The 20494-nt window shown below is 38.6% G+C and overlaps 2 protein-coding genes across 4 annotated transcripts; one reads left to right on the forward strand and one right to left on the reverse strand.

The window, feature by feature from the left end:
- Positions 1-657: 657 nt before the first annotated feature.
- On the forward strand, positions 658-14008 carry pstpip1b (proline-serine-threonine phosphatase interacting protein 1b). 3 transcript variants are annotated; one of them, XM_078252017.1, is made up of 15 exons: positions 658-886; positions 1514-1614; positions 1971-2045; positions 2923-2957; positions 3078-3184; positions 3614-3676; positions 3838-3930; positions 4134-4209; positions 4413-4492; positions 6007-6105; positions 6738-6834; positions 7047-7140; positions 8398-8486; positions 10524-10639; positions 10967-11519. In XM_078252017.1, exons 1-15 carry the CDS (start codon positions 854-856, stop codon positions 11057-11059), a joined length of 1251 nt encoding a protein of 416 aa, XP_078108143.1. In that variant the 5' UTR covers positions 658-853; the 3' UTR covers positions 11060-11519. The 3 variants fall into 3 exon arrangements, with proteins under 3 accessions (XP_078108143.1, XP_078108129.1, XP_078108137.1); XM_078252003.1 differs by lacking the exon at positions 10967-11519 and adding an exon at positions 11769-14008 and having other exon boundaries at positions 660-886; XM_078252011.1 differs by lacking the exon at positions 10967-11519 and adding an exon at positions 11769-14008 and having other exon boundaries at positions 661-886; positions 4164-4209.
- An 82-nt stretch (positions 14009-14090) lies between these two features.
- tspan3b (tetraspanin 3b) lies at positions 14091-20494 on the reverse strand. Its single transcript, XM_078252030.1, has 7 exons — positions 20317-20494; positions 17533-17724; positions 17234-17308; positions 16705-16806; positions 16358-16510; positions 16104-16187; positions 14091-15183 (listed from the first exon to the last, which is right to left on the reverse strand). The coding sequence occupies exons 1-7, from the start codon at positions 20377-20379 to the stop codon at positions 15091-15093; spliced, it is 762 nt and encodes a 253-aa protein (XP_078108156.1). The 5' UTR covers positions 20380-20494; the 3' UTR covers positions 14091-15090.

Genomic DNA, 20494 nt, shown 5'->3' on the forward strand with positions numbered 1-20494 from the left:
TGACACAACAGAGCTTTTGGAGATATTTTAAAAGAAAAGAACAAAGAATGATTATCCAGATTTATTATCAGACATATTTGGAACAATATCATTCAATTTGCCTCATGCAACCAACTTTGAGGTGCAGTAAGAATAAGAGGATGAAAAAAAGCAGGAACAAGAGAAACAATCCAACCAAATAATAAACACTGCATTTACATTATTATACATACTTTACGGATTAAATTCATATATATTCGTATTATATTAATGTGTTAACATATTGGCAAATCGTTATAGTAATTCGAAAATTATAACAATGGTGTCATATTTATTATGTAACACTGCATCTCTAGGTGCTTACAAGTGGTAAGTCAGTCTCAGTATTACTCACATCAGCTGTGACTGAAACCACACTGTAAGATTGTGTGAGTTTGTCACTGTAAATGACCAAACCAATAAAATGTTGAGCTGCAGCTAACAGATAATATCAAACACACAGAGACACACAGACTACATTATCTAAGCAGACACCTATATGATCTGCTGATGTGTTTGACAAACCCTTACAAAACCTTTAAACTAGACTTTCAGTCTTATCCAACAAATGATAGCGAAAGAGCTGCTGCCTAACACAAGGGCTGAGCTGTCTGTGGTCAGTGACATCATGGGACAGAAGCTCTTCCTCATTCAAAATGACTCACGGATGTTTGGGCCACTCACAGTTTTAAACACAGTTTACTCAGCCACGACCTTCAACAATTTGTATTAAAATTGTTGGGGAGCAGTTAACTTTAGAGAGAAGTCCAGTAAAAGAAGTTCCCACTGTGGGAAGCAAGCAAGCTGCATTCAGTTCAAGGAAGTAACAACTGAAATGACACCTTTGATGTTTAAAGATGCTTTCTGGGTAAGTCTATTTCTGTGCTCTAATGCTTGTCCTTGATAATTGAAAGATCATTGGCATTTTCACAGTCATACAATAATTTATCTTAAATCTTAAGGTTATTTATGTGGGATTCACATGATAAATAAACTACAATTGAATATATTCAGTATGCAGATAATCGAAAGTATCTGCAAAACAACACGTACATTATCATGAACTGTAAGAGATTCCTGTCACTGGTGTATGCAGACTGTACCAGTCATCTGCAGTCCTAAAGTAGCAAACATTTAGAGTGTAAAATTTGACATTTTATTAAATAAAAAGGCATTTGTTGAATTCTTAACCAAGACACTACTGCTGAGTTGTACAGTTCATAAATCCAATAAACTCTGTGCTACAAGTCTTCCCTCAGTGTTTGAGCTATCGTAAAGTGTTGAACTGTCAATCCACGCTCCTAATAAGGAGTGGTTTCATGAAGTACTGAGTATGTTGCCATGTCACATAGAAAAATTTTTTGCTGAAGGGCCAGTTCTGCATTTTGACCACATAGTGAGTCCAGGATTGACTAAAGTCATGTTGCAGCAGTTGTTGTGCAATGTGGTATATTGCAGTATTTCTCTAAGCTTTTTCTATTTCTTCTCAATACAGGGGTCTGATTTCACTTGTCATGCCGGGTATGATGCTGTGATCCAAAGGTTGCGAGATGGAAGGCAAATGTGCAAAGATGTGGAGGAGCTTTTAAAGATGAGGTAGCATCCATCTGTATTTCAATAGCTGAAACCAAAACATAAGGATTTGGGAAATTCCTCATTTTTGTGATTGTTTGTGTAATTAACACCATGACCCCATAAGATGAATAAAAATCTAAAGTAAATATAGCTTTTTCCAGCAATGGCCAGTTCACCACAAAATGACAAAACAACTGTATTATACTCGATTACTCTGCAAGGGTCAAATGTGCAAATGATGGAATCTGCACATTAAGACCAAATAAAGTGATGCATAATGTGTTCCTTTTGTTAGGACAGTAATGTATAACAGTTCAGTTTTACAACTAAATAAACAAAAATTCTGGGCTGTAGTGTAATTCGTCTGTTCTGCACAGGGCACTAGCAGAGGAGAAGTATGGAAAGGAGCTCGTGACTATTGCTCGCAAAGCTGGAGGACACCCAGAGATCAGGTAAATACATAGACTGGCATTCGCAGTCCGATGGCAATGAGGTCAATATTATGTACTGTACGGCACATACTATATACTTGGTATATTGGAAGAGGGTCACATATTTATTGTGTTGAAGGACAATGTGATGAATTTTAAACACACATGTGACTCATAAGCCTGTTCGTTTTAGAGGAAACACGTCTGTGCCAAAAAAGAACGACAGGCTGTGTGTGTGTGTGTGTGTGTGTGTGTGTGTGTGTGTGTGTGTGTGTGTGTGTGTGTGTGTGTGTGTGTGTTTGTGTATGTGTACCACCTACCACAGCAACCCCTCTCTCAACAGTAGGTCATTATCTGTTTTTTTCAGTTTCCTGTTCTCTGTCATGTCAGCTGCCTGCTACAGAGCTGACTACACTCTAAAAGTGGCAATAAAAAAATAAAAAATGAAGCCATAAGGAAATACCTTTGGGAAATTTAAACTTAAAAAAAAAACATTTTTAGAACTACACGCATCATTTAATAATAATAAAGTAAAAAGTCTGGATGGAATCTCCATGCTGTCTTAGCATGTCATGGGTCAATTAATGAGCCACAATTTACCCTCTTTCAGAAAATGCCAGTAAGGTGACGTTGACCGTAGGCCTATTTTGTTCTGCTCTGGCGTAGCTGCTTAGTCAGTCGGACCATTACGTTTTACCGAGCTGTGTGTTCTCAGAAAGGAATAGGAAGGAACACATTTGTCAACAAAAAGAAAATGCTGAGCGAGAGCCATGGATACATTTTAAAATGTTGGGTGATGACTGTTGATGGTTATAAGTTTGCAGAGATCACCCGCCTCTTTGTACACTCCAAATAAAGCACTGAATTATCTGATTCTCAATGTGCATTGTTTTTCCAGCACCTTGAGGGCATCCTTTGAACTATTAAAAACACGTAAGTTCATCCAATCATGGACAAATCCAACCAAAGTACTAAATACTGCTGCTACGGTTGTTATTTGTGTATGAAGTGTAGAATTAATTTGTTTTGCTGTATTGCTGTTTTTGGCTGCAGAAATCGAGAACATTGGTAACTTTCACATCCAACTCTCTGATATATTGAAAGAGGAGGTGAAAAAGATTGAGACATTCAGAGAGCGGCAGAAAGAGCAGAGGAAGAAGGTAATGGGCATTTGTGTTGCTTAACAACTGACTTATTGCACACAATAGACAACCATAATGTGAGGTTTGATGGCTTGAAACATATAGAGATTATTCTTCTCTACCTGTTGCAGATTATATGCAACCCTCATTTAAATCCCTTTGCAGGTAATGAGTATTTACGAAGCTAAGTAATGGCAAAGCAATGAATGGACCACTAAAATCCCTACAATGATTCCAAAACCACATTCCAGTCATTATAAAGATTACGCCTACTAGAAGCTGAACAAGTTACCTCAGCATTTCCATTTAGATCAAGTTAGAATTTGGGCTCTTTTGTTTTAAGTTCCTATAGCATGTTATTAGGAAGTGTTGGCATCATCGGTCGATAAAAACATTACATGCAAGTTTGAAATAATTTTATTCTGACCCTTCTGTTTCCCTTTGTAGTGTCAAAGCATCATGGAGAAGGTTCAGAAGAAAAAGGTTTCTTTGTACAAGAGGACCCTGGAGGTAGGAAAACAGCCAGGCTGATATCCTTTAAATTAGTACATTTTGCATTTAATCCATATATCAAACTGTTTGATGCAGATGCCCATCATTTGGCATAAACAGCAAACATTACACTTCCTGTCCTTTGAGAAACTAAGGTTTGTGGTTTCTGTCTCTCCCAGTCTAAAAAGACCTACGAGCTGAAATGCCGGGAGGCGGACGACGCCGAACAGTGGAGTGAGAAGACAAATGTTACATCCAAAAACTCAGAAAAGGTACAAAAACTAAATGAGCTACCTCACTATGAAAGTAATGTCAGACCAGGGATTCAAATACAAACTTCCATTTAGACATTTGGCTTTGCACCCCAAACTGAGTGCAAGTGTCTAGTTGATAGCAACACATAGTGGAGGAACTTTTTCTGCAGTTGTGCACAGTGATGCAATTATGCAACATGGAACTAACAATGGTCATGCAGGTCTCTTCCTGTGTAACATTTGTTCCACAGGTACGTCACAGGGCCAAGCACTGCAGACAGGCTGCCAATGAAGCAGGTATGACCTAGAATCATGTTTCATCGCTATAATTGATACATTTATATTTGACTGAATTAATGAAATCTCTCAATACAGCCACCACTGATTATTTAGAGAATACTTGCACTGTACATTATTTATTTATTTATGTATTACATTTGTGTTTGCTTCGTTTCATTTCTAACTATAACCACCTATAATTAAACTCTAATCTCTCATAGAGAAGCTGTACTTAACCAACATTGATCAGCTAGAAAGTGTTCGCCAGGACTGGGAAAAAACGCACAAAAGCACCTGTGAGGTATACTGTGGACTATATTCCTACTGTATATATAAAAATAATAACTTTTATTTATATAGCGCCTTTCGTGAAACCCACTACAGAATTACTGTGGCTAAGGGACCGTTAGGTATTTATGGAATGGACCACCGGAGGAAAATAGGGGAGGGTCGTGTCTTTTTATTCTTTGCTGAGGGGAGGGTCATCCAACATTTTTCAGTCCGGGGGGGGTCACTCAACTTTTGTAGTCATGAAACAGCAAAATTTTAAAGTGGCTTGTTTGGTGCATGTAGCTCCATGTAGCTCTCTCAGTCTCGGCCCTCCTTCGCTACCAAATGGGTCTGACCCATGAGTTTGCTGTGGGGCAGGACATAGACATATGGGGCAGGGGGAGCTGCCCCCCTGGTGGCTGAAACGGATAATTGCATTGTTTAAAAAATGAGTGGAATAATTCTGGCATGATCAGATATTTTATAAATATCTTAAATAACACAAAACAACTAAATGGTGGTAGGTAATACATCTGATTTCATATACTGCTTTAGTAAAAAAAATATATATTACCTGGCTGACGATGGGAGCAGCAGGACGTAAAAAACGAAAATGACTGTTGCACTATGTCTGGACATCTTACCATGCCAAGGTTGCAATAAAGGTTTCCTAAATGCCACATTTGAGTGCCTTGCTGAATGGTCTCAATATTTTATTGTTTTATTTCATGTGAATACTAGTTTACTAGAATTTACATGCTTATTTTGTTTCCACAACAATGTTAGTGAGTAAATCTACTGAAATGGCCACCACACCATAACAGAGGAGTGTGATGCGTCAGATCAGAATGCAGAGGTTTAGTTTCATATTGCATAGCTGTAAAAAAAACAAACAAAAAAACAATGGAACTCTGTATATAGTTGCCAAATGCAGATCAGTTCAGAACATATTGATAAATTGTTGGGGCAGGGTCATTTCTTTTTTTCAAAATCGTTTTGGAGGGTCATACAAATTTTTTTACTGGTGAGGGGAGGGTCATGTCTTTTTTGGCTAAAGGTCCCAAAACTCCTCTGGTGAACCCTTAAATAAATAACTAACAGTCCCTAAGCTAAAGGAGGTTGTAGGCTATGGTAAACATATGGTGTTTGTAAATGTGTTGTAAATGACATGCACTGCTGTCTAATATAGTCGTAACCTAGAACAAGACCTTCTAACCACACAGACTAGACCTCACACCACATTCCCTTTATTTGAAAGTATGATTCCTCTCAATGCACCTTCATACTGCTGACCAGTGAGGAAATACACTTTATCTTGAGCTGAATCAGCTAAAAATGAAACTACAAACCAACAGTCAGACAGTAACATATGATACAAATCAAGTTCTGTTATAAGCTTTTTATAAGGTACATTACAATTGGCATGTTAGCCATTCCTAATACATTCAGATGATACTGCTGGTGTGCAGTAATGTAGCATGGCAAGATGCAAGGTGAGGGACACAGTGAAAGAAAAGAAACAAGTAATGTGTACATGTTTCTCAGGTGTTCCAGCAGTTGGAGGGAGATCGCATTAGCATGCTAAGGTGTGCTCTCTGGGACCACTGCAATCATTTCTCCATGCAGTGTGTCAAAGATGATGAGGTGAGCTCACTTTTTAATTGATTTACTTGGATACAAACCTTACTTAATCTTTTGGGTTCAGCTTGGGTAGTTGTCTTACTTAAATGCTTGGTTTTAATTCAGGTGCAGGTTTAAAACCTATGTACAAATGCAATTTTAGTGGCAATTTATCATGAGAAATTTACAGTGTTGAAATCTGGATAGACACTATTATAAGAGTTTACATTTTCAAACTTAAATCAATCAGGTAAATATGTACAAAGTATTACCCATGCAGTGGCATGGCTCTAAGGCTAAACTAAAATGGTCAACATTGTAAACATTAGCCTGCTAAATGTCAGGATGTTAGCTTTGTCGTTGTGAGCATGTTAGCATGCAAATGTTAGCATGTAGATTAGTAGGCCTACAGCCCCAACACTAGTGTGGCTGTAGATACTGTATGTAGACTTTCTTGAAACCTAACACAAACAGCACATGTTGTCACCCATTTGCAAAAGCACCTTTTATAGGCCGACATGCTAAGTTTCTTCCTCATTTATTTTTAGCATGGCTAACTTGAAACGAAAGTCTCTAAACACAGGAATGTTGAGTTATAGCCTATGGGAACAGTGTACTATTCTGATTTCAAAGGAATTGCTTGTTTTAAAAATCAGTCTAACGAGGATGTGAGGAAGCTACTGGAAAAGTGTGACATCGCCACAGACAACAACTACTTCATAGGGATGAAAAGCACAGGATCGAGGCCTCCAGGTAAGAGGCTACTTAACATTTAGACTTTTGTCCTTTCCTCTTCAGAGAAAACGACAAAACTTGAATAGAGAAGTGAGAAAAGTAGCCATGACAAAAAAACTGGATTTAGAGTGCTACTCACCTTTTAACCTCTTGTTCAGTGGACACACACAGGCAGAAAGCAACACTTGACCTCACTTCTCAAATGAGCAGCTTGTCTTTTCCTCCCACAGAGCCCATATTGTTTGAGAGCTACTACCAGAGGGAGACGTTAGGGGACAGCAATGGCCAAGCACATTTCGCAGGAGGAGAAGACATGATGATGAGGTCTGACACAATCCACATTGAAGGAGGAATTACAGTTAATAGGAGAAAGCATTATTACTGTGCATCCTGCCAGCGTTAAGGGTATAACACATGAATACTGCCAGGTTGTTGTTGTGGCCAAGGGCGTAACTTTGGGTTCAACATCGCGGGGGACGGGGGATGGAGACGGGGGTTCAGATCTCCACTTTTGAGCAAAATTTAAATTTTGATAGTCAGGGCTACAAATGAGATCTCTGTGAGAGACCAGCAAACTCCTAGCAAACTATTATGTAGCTCAATGCTGGACATTTCACCCCAAATTCCGGTCACTTTACTGTATTAGTATTTGGTTTAGAAGCCTTTATTGGTGATTTTTTACAGTCCAAAGTCCTGCTACATACGTACATATATAGCTAGCTATATGCTCTGTTGCGTTAGCATGCAGCTATAATAGTTAGCTATGAGTATGCTAACGTTAGATTGTAGTGGAACGAAGCAGCACTTTCTAACGTCAAAAATCGCAGATAAAGGCTTCTGAACCAAACACTACACAATCGGACATATTTCAGCAGGAATGTGACCCGGAATTGGGAAGAATTTAACAACATTGCCAGCTAAGATGACATGTTTACTGCCGTTAGCATGTAGTATACTATAGTGGTATACAGCAGTGGTGGCTGGAAGAGCTGTCATCCCGTCTTCAAAAGGACACTTATGTACGTTTACACTTCATTGCATTAATAATAGACAGTCTATGGTTATTAGTCAAGACGAAGTATTAAAAGTAAAAACATTAACATAAACAACACAACAACGACGTCGCTACACGGTTTTGGATCAGTGATAAGTCTCGATTGTTTGTAGCTATGACTATTGTATAATAAAGATTTAATAAAAAAGTTGTGATGTTTGGTCGTAAAGTGTTTCAACGCATGCGTGGTACAAATCGCACAGAGACATCGTTAGTTTTCTACTACGTAATTATGCAAATGCGCAGAACGGATTGTACAGGCGGTACAGATCGGGTACTGACAGTGGGTTGGACTGGCCAGTTTTGATTATTGGGGGGGTCATAACCCCCCCTGTAATACGCCTATGGTTGTGGCAGTAAGAAAATGCTGTTTCCTCCTGGTTTATCTGTCTTGAATACCTTTTTTCTGTTTTGACCACTACAACAAAATAATCTACACATCTGAAAGAATCATGTGCAGCTGTTATCTGTTGATCAGAAAATGTCTGTATATATTCTAAATATCTCCCTTGACTTGAATCACTCAGGTGCTCTGACCCCCTGCTCCAAAATTCTGTGAACGTCAGTGCCGAAAGTCTTGAAAACTCACAACCAGCACTGACACCTTTTGGCGAGTGTAGGTATTGCATTCACTTGTAAGATCTCTCTTAAAGGGGTGATAGAATGATTATATAGGGTATTTCACACTGTTCCTTAAGGTCTCCTAATAGGGTATTTAACATTGATTTGGCTGAAAATGTCCCAGTTGCTTTTTTATGGGCCCTTATGCATCCCTGTGTTTTGGTCCTATTTGGAACGAGAGCTTTTCTTCCAAATATAGTATGCTCATGAATATTTAGATGAGCTGCGCGCTGATTGGTTGAGCGAACCACATACACATACATTGGAGATGAGACAGCAGGTCTCATATTTCAGACACTGCAATGTTTCGTTACTAAATTCACTTCTGAGACTTTTTTATGTGAGAAATCAACTATATAAAGCTCAAATATGAGCCGTTTTACGAACATTTATGGCTAATTGCAAATTTGGTAAGATGTGTCGGACCTCATGAGCTCCACACAGTCTGACGAGACTGCGGCAGCCCGCTTCGCTCCATACTTAGGGCAAAGTCACCATTTCTGGGTTACTGGACTACCGGAGCTCTGCGGAGCTGGCTGGCTGCCGGCATAACTATAGTATATTTACACGCCACTTATATAACAGCTACCCTAAGGTCTTACAAAGCAAACATTTATGTCCGATTTCAATTTAACGCATTTATGTGAATGTGAGGGGTTTCGTTAGCTGCTAGTGTCCCTTCAATCCTATGGGTAAAGATTGCGGCTAGCTAGCTAGCTACACTTTCGGCATAACTATAGTATATTTACACTTTGAATTTCGTCACAGCATGTATAGCTACCCTAAGGTCTTACAAAGCTTAGCTAACACTTTGTCCGATTTCAATTTAATGCATTTTTGGGAATTTCAGATGTCTCGTTAGGAGGAGGCAAGCTAGCTCTCATTGATAGAGCTCCATCCAGCTCGCTCGCGGACAAGAGGCGTTTATTCTTGATCGTTTGTTTAAATAACTCAACACACATATCCATTATAAGATTAACTGGAACCTGTGGTAAGAGATTGCGAGCGTAACAAGCTTGCTGATCGCGCTCTCACTCACACACACCGGCCTTTTAGCAGGAAGAGGGGAGTGAGAGCAGAGAGCTGCAGGCCCTGGAGCTCCGTCAGGGCCTCGGCATTTGGTAGTCCAGTAACCCATAAACGGTGACTTTGCGCAGGTATGGAGCGTGGGCTGCCGGCCGTGACGGAGATCCATCTAGCTCACAGTGGGCTGAGGTCTGTGAAGGATGACATGCCGGGCGGCGAGGCAGCACCGGCCGCTGTCACGTTAGCCTGCTGAGCTCCTACTGAACTCCGACACACAGTCGGACAAACTTTTCAATTAGCCATCAATTTTATTATAAACGGCCCATATTTGACCTCTACATAGTTGATTTCTCGCATAAAAAAGTCTCAGAAGTGAATTTAGTAATTAAATAGCAGACGAACAATGTATAAAATTTCTGAGCTCAGTGTGACCTAGATTCAGAAGACGTGTAGCCTATGTATATGTTGGGGCGTGACAAAGACTAGAGACTAGAGCCAAATAAGGTAGGAGTTGAGGAGCTGACATCAACTTTTAGCGTTGTTGAGATTTGCCCGATTTCAGCAGAAGTTTCAAATTGTGAGATTTGCATAGTAAAAGGGTGTCAATGAGATTTTGAGGTTCTATGTATGTCCTATTTACCCTCCAAACTGTCGTTTTTCAACTATGATGAGGTAAAATCGGTTTTGCATTCTATCACCCCTTTAAACCAGGGTAATGTGGGAAGTAATGAACATTTCAGCCTAGTTGTGCTCCTATCATAGATCTTTTCTATTGGAATATTGATTTAAAATTGTGCTTGCATAATCTTAAGTTTGAAACATAAGATTTAAAAAGAAGGTGCTCCAGATGTGTTGAATACTTTTTTATACAATTCAAATAAAGGGGAATTAAACTGTATAAACTACAGAAAAGTACACAAAATTAAAATGAAACATTGTTTTACAATGTATTGTATACATAACATTTTATTTCTCCATGAAGTTAACGTTTTGCATTTGTCTTCAGTTGAGACTCCAGGCGGAGGACATGCACCCATACCAGGCCTCCAGCATGCAGCATCATTGGCCACAGTTTCAGCTGATGAAGACATCTGCATTGTACTTTATGAATACACTGCACAGGTGATTACTATAGATGCTTTCTTTAGTATTTTTTTTACAATGCTAAGACGTAGCTAGACATGAAACCAAGTTTGTCAATAGCAGAGCACCATTACTCTGATTGTCAGTGGTGGAATATAACGAAGTACAAATACTTCGTTACTGTACTTAAGTAAATTTTTCACGTATCTGTACTTTACTGAAGTACAATCAATAGTGCATACGTTTGACTTTTACTTTATTTTCTACTCCACTACATTTCTACAGAGTTCCGTTACATTTTCGTTACATTTTCTGATCAGTTTCTCCCCCTGCCAAAACGTCTTCCTGACCGTCACACGTTTGCAGTCCGCAGGGAAGCCTTCAGCAGCGGCCGTCCAGCTCTCGGTGCCGCTCGCGATATTACGAATCCCACTATGGCCAGGACCCGCCCTTCCATAGCATTTAATGGCCAGGCACGTACCGCTCCCGGTACTACGCTGCTCCTGTTACTGCTGCTGCTCCCGATACTCTGCTTGGTCATATGTGAAGCATCCGTTCAGATAAGGTTAATATACAACCCGTAAATTTATCTTAAAAACACTCCCGGTCCTCCTCAGCTGTGAAGCCACGTACTTGTTGTCCAAGCCTGTGTGTTCTCGCTAAATAAATGTGTGCAGCATTCACTGTCCCGTGGGAAATAATGCAAAGTCGAGCTTCATGCAGACCACCCTGATAGATAACCAGAATTGTAAGTCAGAATGTAAACTGGGCCACAGATAATAAGCACAATTACATTAACCTAAAACTAACTTAATTAAAATGCCACAGCCCATACTTTTTTTCTTTTAATTATTAGAATATAGACATTAAGAGAATAAATCATTATGCAAGTACTTTTACTTTTAATACTTAAAATACACTTAAAATCAGGTACTTTTTACTTTTACTTAAGTAGGGTTTTCATTGTTGTACTTCCACTTTTACTAAAGTAAATATATCTATGGTTATTTGTACTTAGATTCAGTACTTCCTCCACCACTGCTGATTGTACAGTATGTTAATAAGATAATGTAGGTATATTCAGGTAAGAGATTTCAGTGAGAATTACTTGTCAGTGCCACTATTTCGTAACTAACATTTGTCATCTTTGTTTATAATGACTAATCAGGAAGCGGATGAATTGTCTGTGAGTCGAGGGGACTTGGTCCAAGTGTTGGAACGAGGAGAAGACGGCTGGTGGACAGCAGAGAGGAACGGGCTGACTGGACTGGTGCCAGGAAACTATCTGGGCAAAATCTAAACACTCACACGAATGACAACACACACACATAGTCACACCAAAACACATGGTCAGTATGTATTGTGTCAAACTTACAAAGACACATTAATGCACATAAACACATGCCACTTCACTCACCCAACACACACACACACACACACACACACACATATGTTTAAGGCTTCAGGTGAATGCTCTTTACAGCCCCAGCTGATGGCCAAACTTGTATTCTCGTAACTTAATTTCTGAACCTAAATTGAAAATCTAGCAGCCTTTAGTAGCAGTAGGTTATTTGAGGTTATCTTCATCAGACGCCCCTTGCTTATTTATACAGTAAAGCTTTCTCAAAAGATTGCTGAACTGATGAGTGGGACTATTATTGATTAATTAGTCATACAAAGATATTATATTGTAACCCTGCTACCTCATGTGTTGTACAGATGGGTCACTCGCTCCTTATGCTCTCTAATACTGTACAGTACAGTCGCATGGGACTGAAGAAGGATAAACCATCTGGTGTTGAAAATGTGGATGGACGGTTTTAAAATGAGAATTGCTCGGTCAGTTTTCAACGTGAGTTTGATGTACAAACAAAAAGAAGTTTTAGTTGCTAATAGTAGAACTAGTATTGTGCCAGTGTAAGCCAGGCTTTACATGACAATAATAACATTGCTTTTTTTTTAATCAACAAGCTGTGATTATTAGACTCAAGATCAAAAAATATATATATAATTGTATCTCCTATTGATAAAGAAAATGAGGCTGTATTGTGACTTTGGCACCCTACCCTCGATGTGATAAATCATGAGTTACCATTAAATTAAGTGCATATGTAGTGGTGTTTTCAGCTGAAAAGAAATGGTGGGCTAGCCTACTTTGGACAGGTGCAAAACCTGAAAATTACACAATTATTATAATGTAGTCTGGCATTGCCAGACCTCTCTCCACACAGCATTCCAGGATGGGAGAAAAACGTGCTTTGGTTTATTGGCATTTCTTTAAACCAATCACAATCGTCTTGGACGGCGCTAAGCACCCGGACGCAATAACGATGCCTCTGCAAAATAGCCTCTGGAAGGAACTTGTTTTGGTGGAGCATGTGCTTGTTCAAAAGTTGTTTTAGTTGTGCAACATAATGCACATTTTACATTTCTCACACAGTTAAACACAGGTGATAATCCGACTGGACACATACCTATTTTATTTATTTCACCTTTTGGGTAGCTCTTCCGTGTAACCCCAATTTTACCGCATTTTCCTGCTGCTTTCATGTTTGGTCATCCTCTTAGAAAGATGCTTGAGATTCTGAAAGCCTGTTCTTGACCAAGTACCATCCCCTCCAAATAACACACACAGGAAGCGAAAAAAAAGTGCCTTCTCTGACAAGCTAGCAGTTAACTTTAGGCTAACTGAACGCTATCCATTTCAAGTGTGCGCTGTAGAAAATAATCCACATCGTTCATGGTGACTGCATCATTTCTTCTGCTCACCACAGCCAATGACAACAACAGTACTTGACAAACAGCCAATCAAATTGCAGCAGGGCAACAGGTAATCAGTAACAATGGCATCAAATGTGTGCCATCTGCTTTCATTGTCAAAGACTTTGGGGATGCTGTTGTTGTTTTCCCACACTCCAGGCACTTAACATTGCGAGACACAGTAGCTGAGATGGCCCACCACAGATGTATACATCAATGTAACCCACACGCATTTAAAACACCATTTTAAAACTATTCTATCCAGCCACTGCCTTTAAATAGTTTAACAATAATAAATAACAGCAGCTGATGTTTTATGTCATGCTTTCATCCACAATTATATATATTTCTAAATTACTCACTTTTCTTCTGCTACCAGCAGAAGGGGATTTGCGCCTGGTTTGGTTTTGTCTCTCAGGTTCTAAATGTGGTACTAATGGAGACCAAAATACAATAATGAAGGATTTATTCCTGATGAAACTATTTTTTATTTATTTTTTAAATCTGTGGTTTGATGGTGCATCAATCGATTTGTTTAAACATATATTCATATTTTTGATGTGACTGATGAATTATTATTATTATTATTAAGTCATTACAGTTTAAAAAGCATGTTGGAAAAATGCCAATTAAACAGTCAAGTTGAAATGTATGAGTTTATTTGTCACCTGCCTGTTCTCCAGTCTTTACAATTTTGTTTTCATGTTTTTTTCAGCAGCACTAGCTAAATATCTAAGGCTCAACTTAACATCTCAAAAATATTAAAACGGTGCACAATTTCACAAAAATGTATAAAACAAGGTGTCATAATTGTTTATAGTAGGTTTATAACTAAAAAACTAAACCAATGGAATTCTCTGACTGTAACAAACTGAATCTACACATACACAGGTCTTCAGGTAACACTGATAATACTCCTACTAATAGCACTGGAGACTAAACGTGTCATTCACAATGTACATATTGGCACTCACTAATGAAGCCTGATTCAGAGAACATCCCCATCAAAACAGAATGCACATTATTCACAACCTGCATAATTGTGAATATGAAGAACTCTTTCTACCAACCATGGCTTTGAGCGACAAAACGCAGAGCTGCTCCACAAACAAAAATGTAACGACTGAGACAAAAACACTGGATTTGTTCTGTCTGGTAAAAAGTTTTTTTTTCCATTTTCACAAAAAATCTGGTCAAACCAACTTAGGAATAATGTACATGTTCTTTTTAGCATAGCATTTTCATTTACAACCATGAAATATCGCCAGAGCCCCAGCTGTAGTGCAAACTAGCACACACGGAAATACATTCCATACAACACTCCCACACTGTGAAATTATACATATATTTGCTCCAAATTACTTCTCATCCTCCTCACTGGGGATGAGCCCAAATTTTATCAAGCCACAATTGAACGGAAAAAGAAATCTGCGTCAACATCAATAATGTCACTAAGCCATATACAACTTTGGCTTCTGTAAATATTTCAGAATTTGTAAGGAGAATAAAAAGAACATTTAAAGTAACAGTAATAAAGCATGTCAATAAATAACTGGTTACCCCTTGAAGCCCCCACCCACCCAAACCACATCCTGTGTTCACTACTTTATCATGAATTGTGCAAGGTGTGCTTGAGCTTTTATAACTACAGCGGAAATCTACTGTGGACATGTCTGGTGACGCTCCTTTTGATTTTTGACGTTTAGTGTTTCGTTGGTTGGTTGCGTCCTTCATGCATAGCTGTTGGTTGTGACCAGCAGCTCGTACGCTGGGTCATGACTCCTCCTGCACAGCACCACGCAGGCACAGAGCATGCCCAGCATCTGCAGGCAGACAGCAAGAGAACGAAAGACACAGCTGTTATTTGAGTCCTTGTGCCTGTCAGCAAACCTGGCAGGAAAATAACATGAGTGTAATCAAAAAGCAAGAACAAATCAGTTATTTTTTTAATGCTGATCAACCCTGAACTTGTGGATAAATTCCTTTTTACCAGTATGCTAGTATGGGAAATCACATGGTGTAGGCAAATCGTGTTAAACCAATATGCATCTTTTCACACATACAGGGTGCATGCTGTGTTATAATGACTGTTTGAGTGTAATAATAAGTGATTGGTCATGCTGTCTTAGTTGCTGCTTTGGGAGCAGGGGTTTCCTGGTCAGCAGCAACCATGCTGAGCTGTTAAACACAGTAAAAATCATTTGACACAATTAGGTCAGAGCGCTGACAGAGATGACTACAGCTTTAATTATGCTCCCAATAAACATGCATTTGACTTGATTTAAATACAGTCAGAGAATAAGACATCGTATGTGGGGTTTTTTTTGCAGTGAGGCAACTGTTTGTTGTGAATGACTTAACCTCAGTGTGAACTAATTAAAGTAGCTGTATTCCTTTCTTAGATTTAGGATTACTGTCACAATCCTTGATTTGGATCAGAATCACAGTTTTTTGCTTTCAACTAAATCTGTTTGAGCAACATCCACAGCATCAGCGGCCAAACAAAAGGCTTATACATATCCACGGTTCAGCTTATTTAAACCAATTATTTGCCAGTAAAAACTAAAAACTAATAATTTTTGTATTTATTTTAACGTTCACCTTTGTATTCACTTCCAAATAAGTGGCTTAGACGCTATTGCTAGGATAGAAATTAGTTTAAAACCTGTCTGGCTGCTCGCACTGATGGCCTCCACTATTTTTTTTTCCCTTGTTATTTCAGATGACTCCTTGTCCTCCTTACCTGTATAGATGCAAAGGTGAGTGCTGCCCATATGACATACATCATGATCTCCTTTAACTTCTTCACAACAAGAGCTTCACAACCCTACGACAGAAAATGAACGACATTATAACATGTTCTTACAAAACAAATGCACAGGCAATAATGCCAGACAACCTTTTACATTGTGCGTCTGTTTGTGCCACACAAAACATCTTTACTTTGTTCTGTGGTTTTAGCTGTTATAGCCCTACACTTGAGCTTCTTGTTTGTACCTCTTGGTAGAGATCTGCTGGTCGAGTGAGAGTGCCGCTACAGTTACTTATGCCGGGCTGACAGCAGCTGACTGGGACGCTGTTGTTCTTAGATTCTTTGAACCAGCGCGTGTTCCTCCAGTCAGAGTAGTTGTGAATGCCGCAGCAGTGAAGCTAACAGAATAATAGAAAGAGAATCAACAATTTTAAATTTGTTTCACGATCTGAAATATGCGTGCATCAAAACAATTTACACATTAAAAGGCATACAAATGTTATTGCAATGTTATTACAACTCAATGGCTGCTCAAATTTAAATTGTAGCTGACAAAATAAAAATGATTTATTTAACAGACTTTTCTTCTTACCTGCCTCTGCACATAGTCAATAGCGCGGCTGGGAGCATCGGTGTTGGTGCCGTTGTATTCGTTGTAAACCTTCTGGATGGAGTGATTCACCTCTTTTTCTACCTAAAAAGAAAAGCACTGTCCCTGCTAAGTGACTGCAATTTTTATGTGTTATCTCCAAGGGACAGCTTTTCACATTATTATAAAACTAATTTACAATTAGGCCCTTAGCTAACAGTCTTACAAAACAGGAGATGATACACTAATTCATTAATTCATGATTTAATCCTAGCAAAGGAAGTCTTGAAACAAAAACAGGAGTCAACAATATTATGTTTTGCTAAAATGTCAATTCCAAATGCTATGAACTCTATCCGTCTTATCTTTCACCTGGAACAAATATATAAAAGCAGTCACACAAAAGACATGATCACACATAGTTGCAAAATTTCAAATTTAAGAACATCAGACCAACTGCTGCAAACTTAGACCCACTTTCATTTAACTTTACTTGTGAAATACTCATGAAGTTTAATGAGACAGTGTTTACCTTTGCCCTGTATATGTAGCCAAGCACCACCACCACACACTCTGTTACAAATACCAGCAGGAGAATGGCAGCGAACTGAAATGACAACAAAGACACAATGTTTAGAGGCTCATTATTAAGGTGAGTTACAAAAAAATGATTATTTGGCATCGCTTTCAGTGCCATTAAATTCATATTTTTCTTATGTTGTTTTGTGTCTTCCTATGCTGCCTATAGTATGTAACAGAAACGTTGCATGTGTGTTCTTCCTCGGCATGCAGTTGATTTTAAGGGTGCAAGTCAAAGTAGTCCACACTCACAGTTGCCAGACCACAGGAGCTTTCACGTATTGTTGCACAGCAGCCAATCAAGCCGATAATGAAGAGAAGAGTCCCAACTGCTATTATTATGATAGCAGGAATCAATGTGTACACATCTTCAAAGAAGTGGTCATAGTCATCATATGTGATAAACACATAAGCTCCAATGTAACATAAAATTCCAGCTGCAGCCTGCAGAGAGAAACGGAGAAACAGAAGTCAGAGAGACAGCGACAGTGAGAGAAATATGTCCTTTGGAATTGTCAGAATTTTATATTATTATTATTATTATTATTATTATTATTATTATATTATGTTATTCTTCTATGGGTCTCACATAACAATTACTTGATGGTCATTGTTGATTTTGTTTAGATATGCCAAATTTTAATTATATAAGTATATGGTCAGACTGTTGAGCTAAAGCTATGCTAGTTGTTGGCAATTGACCCTATACACCTTTATAGCAACAAAAATGACAATTTTACAGTTAGAAAAAATGTTTTATGATAATAAAAAGGGGTGGTTAACTTTATAGGCTGTGTACTTGTGTTATTACATTATCTGGGTCACATGACAGTGATTATATAACCAAAAGATGTAACCTGGAATTCATTAAAAACTTTAATTTGTTTGAAAAGTAATACATAAATAAATATTTTTAAATTTGACTGAAAGAGACGGTTACATTGTTAATCGCAATTATTTCTGAGACAATTAATTGTACAGCAAAATGTGGAATTGTTACAGCTCTAGTTTGTAATGATTAGTTTTTCTTTAATCACACTATGCAGTACAGTAATTCAGTTGAGTAGTTTATTATCAGTGTTGGGAAGGATACTTTCAAAACGTATTCCGTTACAGAATGCAGAATACATGCCCAAAAATGTAATTTGTAACGTATTCCGTTACGTTACTCAATCTGAGTAACGTATTCTGAATACTTGGATTACTTCCACATTGAATTGCATTTTATAAGTGTAGGAATGCGGCCATCACATACAGCTTACTAAACAGGCCTATTCTGGTGTGTTCTTCTGTTCCAACTGGCTGAATGTGTACCTAAACAAGCAGATAGATTTTTTTATTTGTAGTCCCGAACTGCATACTACAAAAATCTAACCGCAGTCTAAGCTACCACGAACTAATTTTAGCTAACGTTAGCTAACATGTCAAACGGGGCTAGTCTTTCAGCGGCTCTGGGTCTAGTAAATCAGCACGTAGAAGAATGTAAAGTCGCACGTCAACTACAAAATAGCAAGGTGACCAGTAAAACTACAGCAGACGACTACCCCTGGCTAAAAATAACTTACTTTAAGATGCTTCTTCAGGTTGGAGGTTGCACTGCACAGTTATATTTCGTTCTCTCTTCTCTTTCTTTAATGTGAAATGCTTTTTGAATTTCCAAGATAGAAACGCATTCCTGCCCTGGCTCTGTTGTGCCGGTTCCGGCTCCATCTCTACCTCTATCAGTTATCACGCAAATAGCTCATCTTTTCGTTTTCATATTGGGGCTTCTGGGAAATGCATGGAGTTGCGAGAGTGAATAAACTCGTGAAACAGAGAAGTATCGTCATGTAATCCATTGATTTCAACAATGTAACTATATTCTAAATACCAACTATTTAAATTGTAACTGTAACAGAATACAGTTACTCATAATTTGTATTCTGAATACGTAACGCCGGTACATGTATTCCGTTACTCCCCAACACTGTTTATTATGGTGTATGTTGTTCGCTGCTCGAATCTTATTTAAGACTGGTACTTATCATGCGGTAAAATGGCTCAGGCCTATCCTACATTCAGGATATGGTCAAACTATACACCCCCAGCCCGTCCACTGTGCTCTGCTACAGCCAACAGGCTTGCTACTCCCTCACTACGAAGGCCCAAAACAAAATCCTGACCGTTTATCTTGGCTCCACAATGGTGGAACGAGCGTCCCATTGACATCAGGACGGCAGAAACTCCAGACTGATATTAGATTGTTGATACTGTCATGGTGTATAGTGTAGGATTTTAAAAAGCATGTTGTGTCTTTTTCCTCCTCACATTTATTTGCATTGTGAACGTTGTACAGCCTGCGTTTTTAACTATGGTCATGTCAATAAACCCCTTTTTAATGTAAGACAGAAACAGAATAGTGTGGCAGGAGGTAAGGCAAGAGATAAAGAACTTGGTAAAAATAAATATTTTAAAAATATATATGAAATATAATAAAACGTGCACACACACATATTCTTTCATACATTAAAATGATGTATTTAGCTCCAGCTGAGGAATAGCAAAGACAGATAGGCAACACATTTGAGAGACTTATTATCTCCACATTATTTAGCCATCCTGCGGATGACACGGTCTTTTTTTAAGATTTTAGAGCTTTGTTGTTTATCATTTCCGTTTTCAATATATTAATGTATATCTTAATCTAACTCTGTTGGTCACATGATACAATCAATGGTTCAGATAACAGTGCTGGTTAACTCAGCAGCCGTTACAGGACCTGGCAGCTGCTGCATAACGTCATAGCTACAACTTGTGGGAGGTAGCTATACCCGACACATTGTAGCTAGCTAACGTCACATTATTGTTTCTCCAACTAGTGCTTTTAACAGTGAATGCTAAAGGGACACTGTTTCGTGGATATCCTGGCTCAAAAAGCAGCTAGTCTATCGCCAAACTGTATCGCATCTCTGGCGCAGTTTGCTAGCTTGCTAATGCGTTCCATCCCTGGCCTCACTGGGATGCTGCACATTGTTCAAACATCCATCGTTTTCTTACCCAAAATATGAGATTGAGAAAAACCAAGACGGTTTTGGATGACGTAATTCCACACTGTCCCATGGTAACTTGAGCTCTAAAATTACAACTGTGACTATAAAAAATATATTTTGATGCACCTGCACCTTTGCTGTTATAATAATAAAATGGCTTCGGTGGTCCTGCCACACTGTGCAGA

The sequence above is a fragment of the Sander vitreus genome, chromosome 1 (genome assembly GCF_031162955.1).
Source record: "Sander vitreus isolate 19-12246 chromosome 1, sanVit1, whole genome shotgun sequence".
NCBI lineage: Eukaryota > Metazoa > Chordata > Actinopteri > Perciformes > Percidae > Sander > Sander vitreus.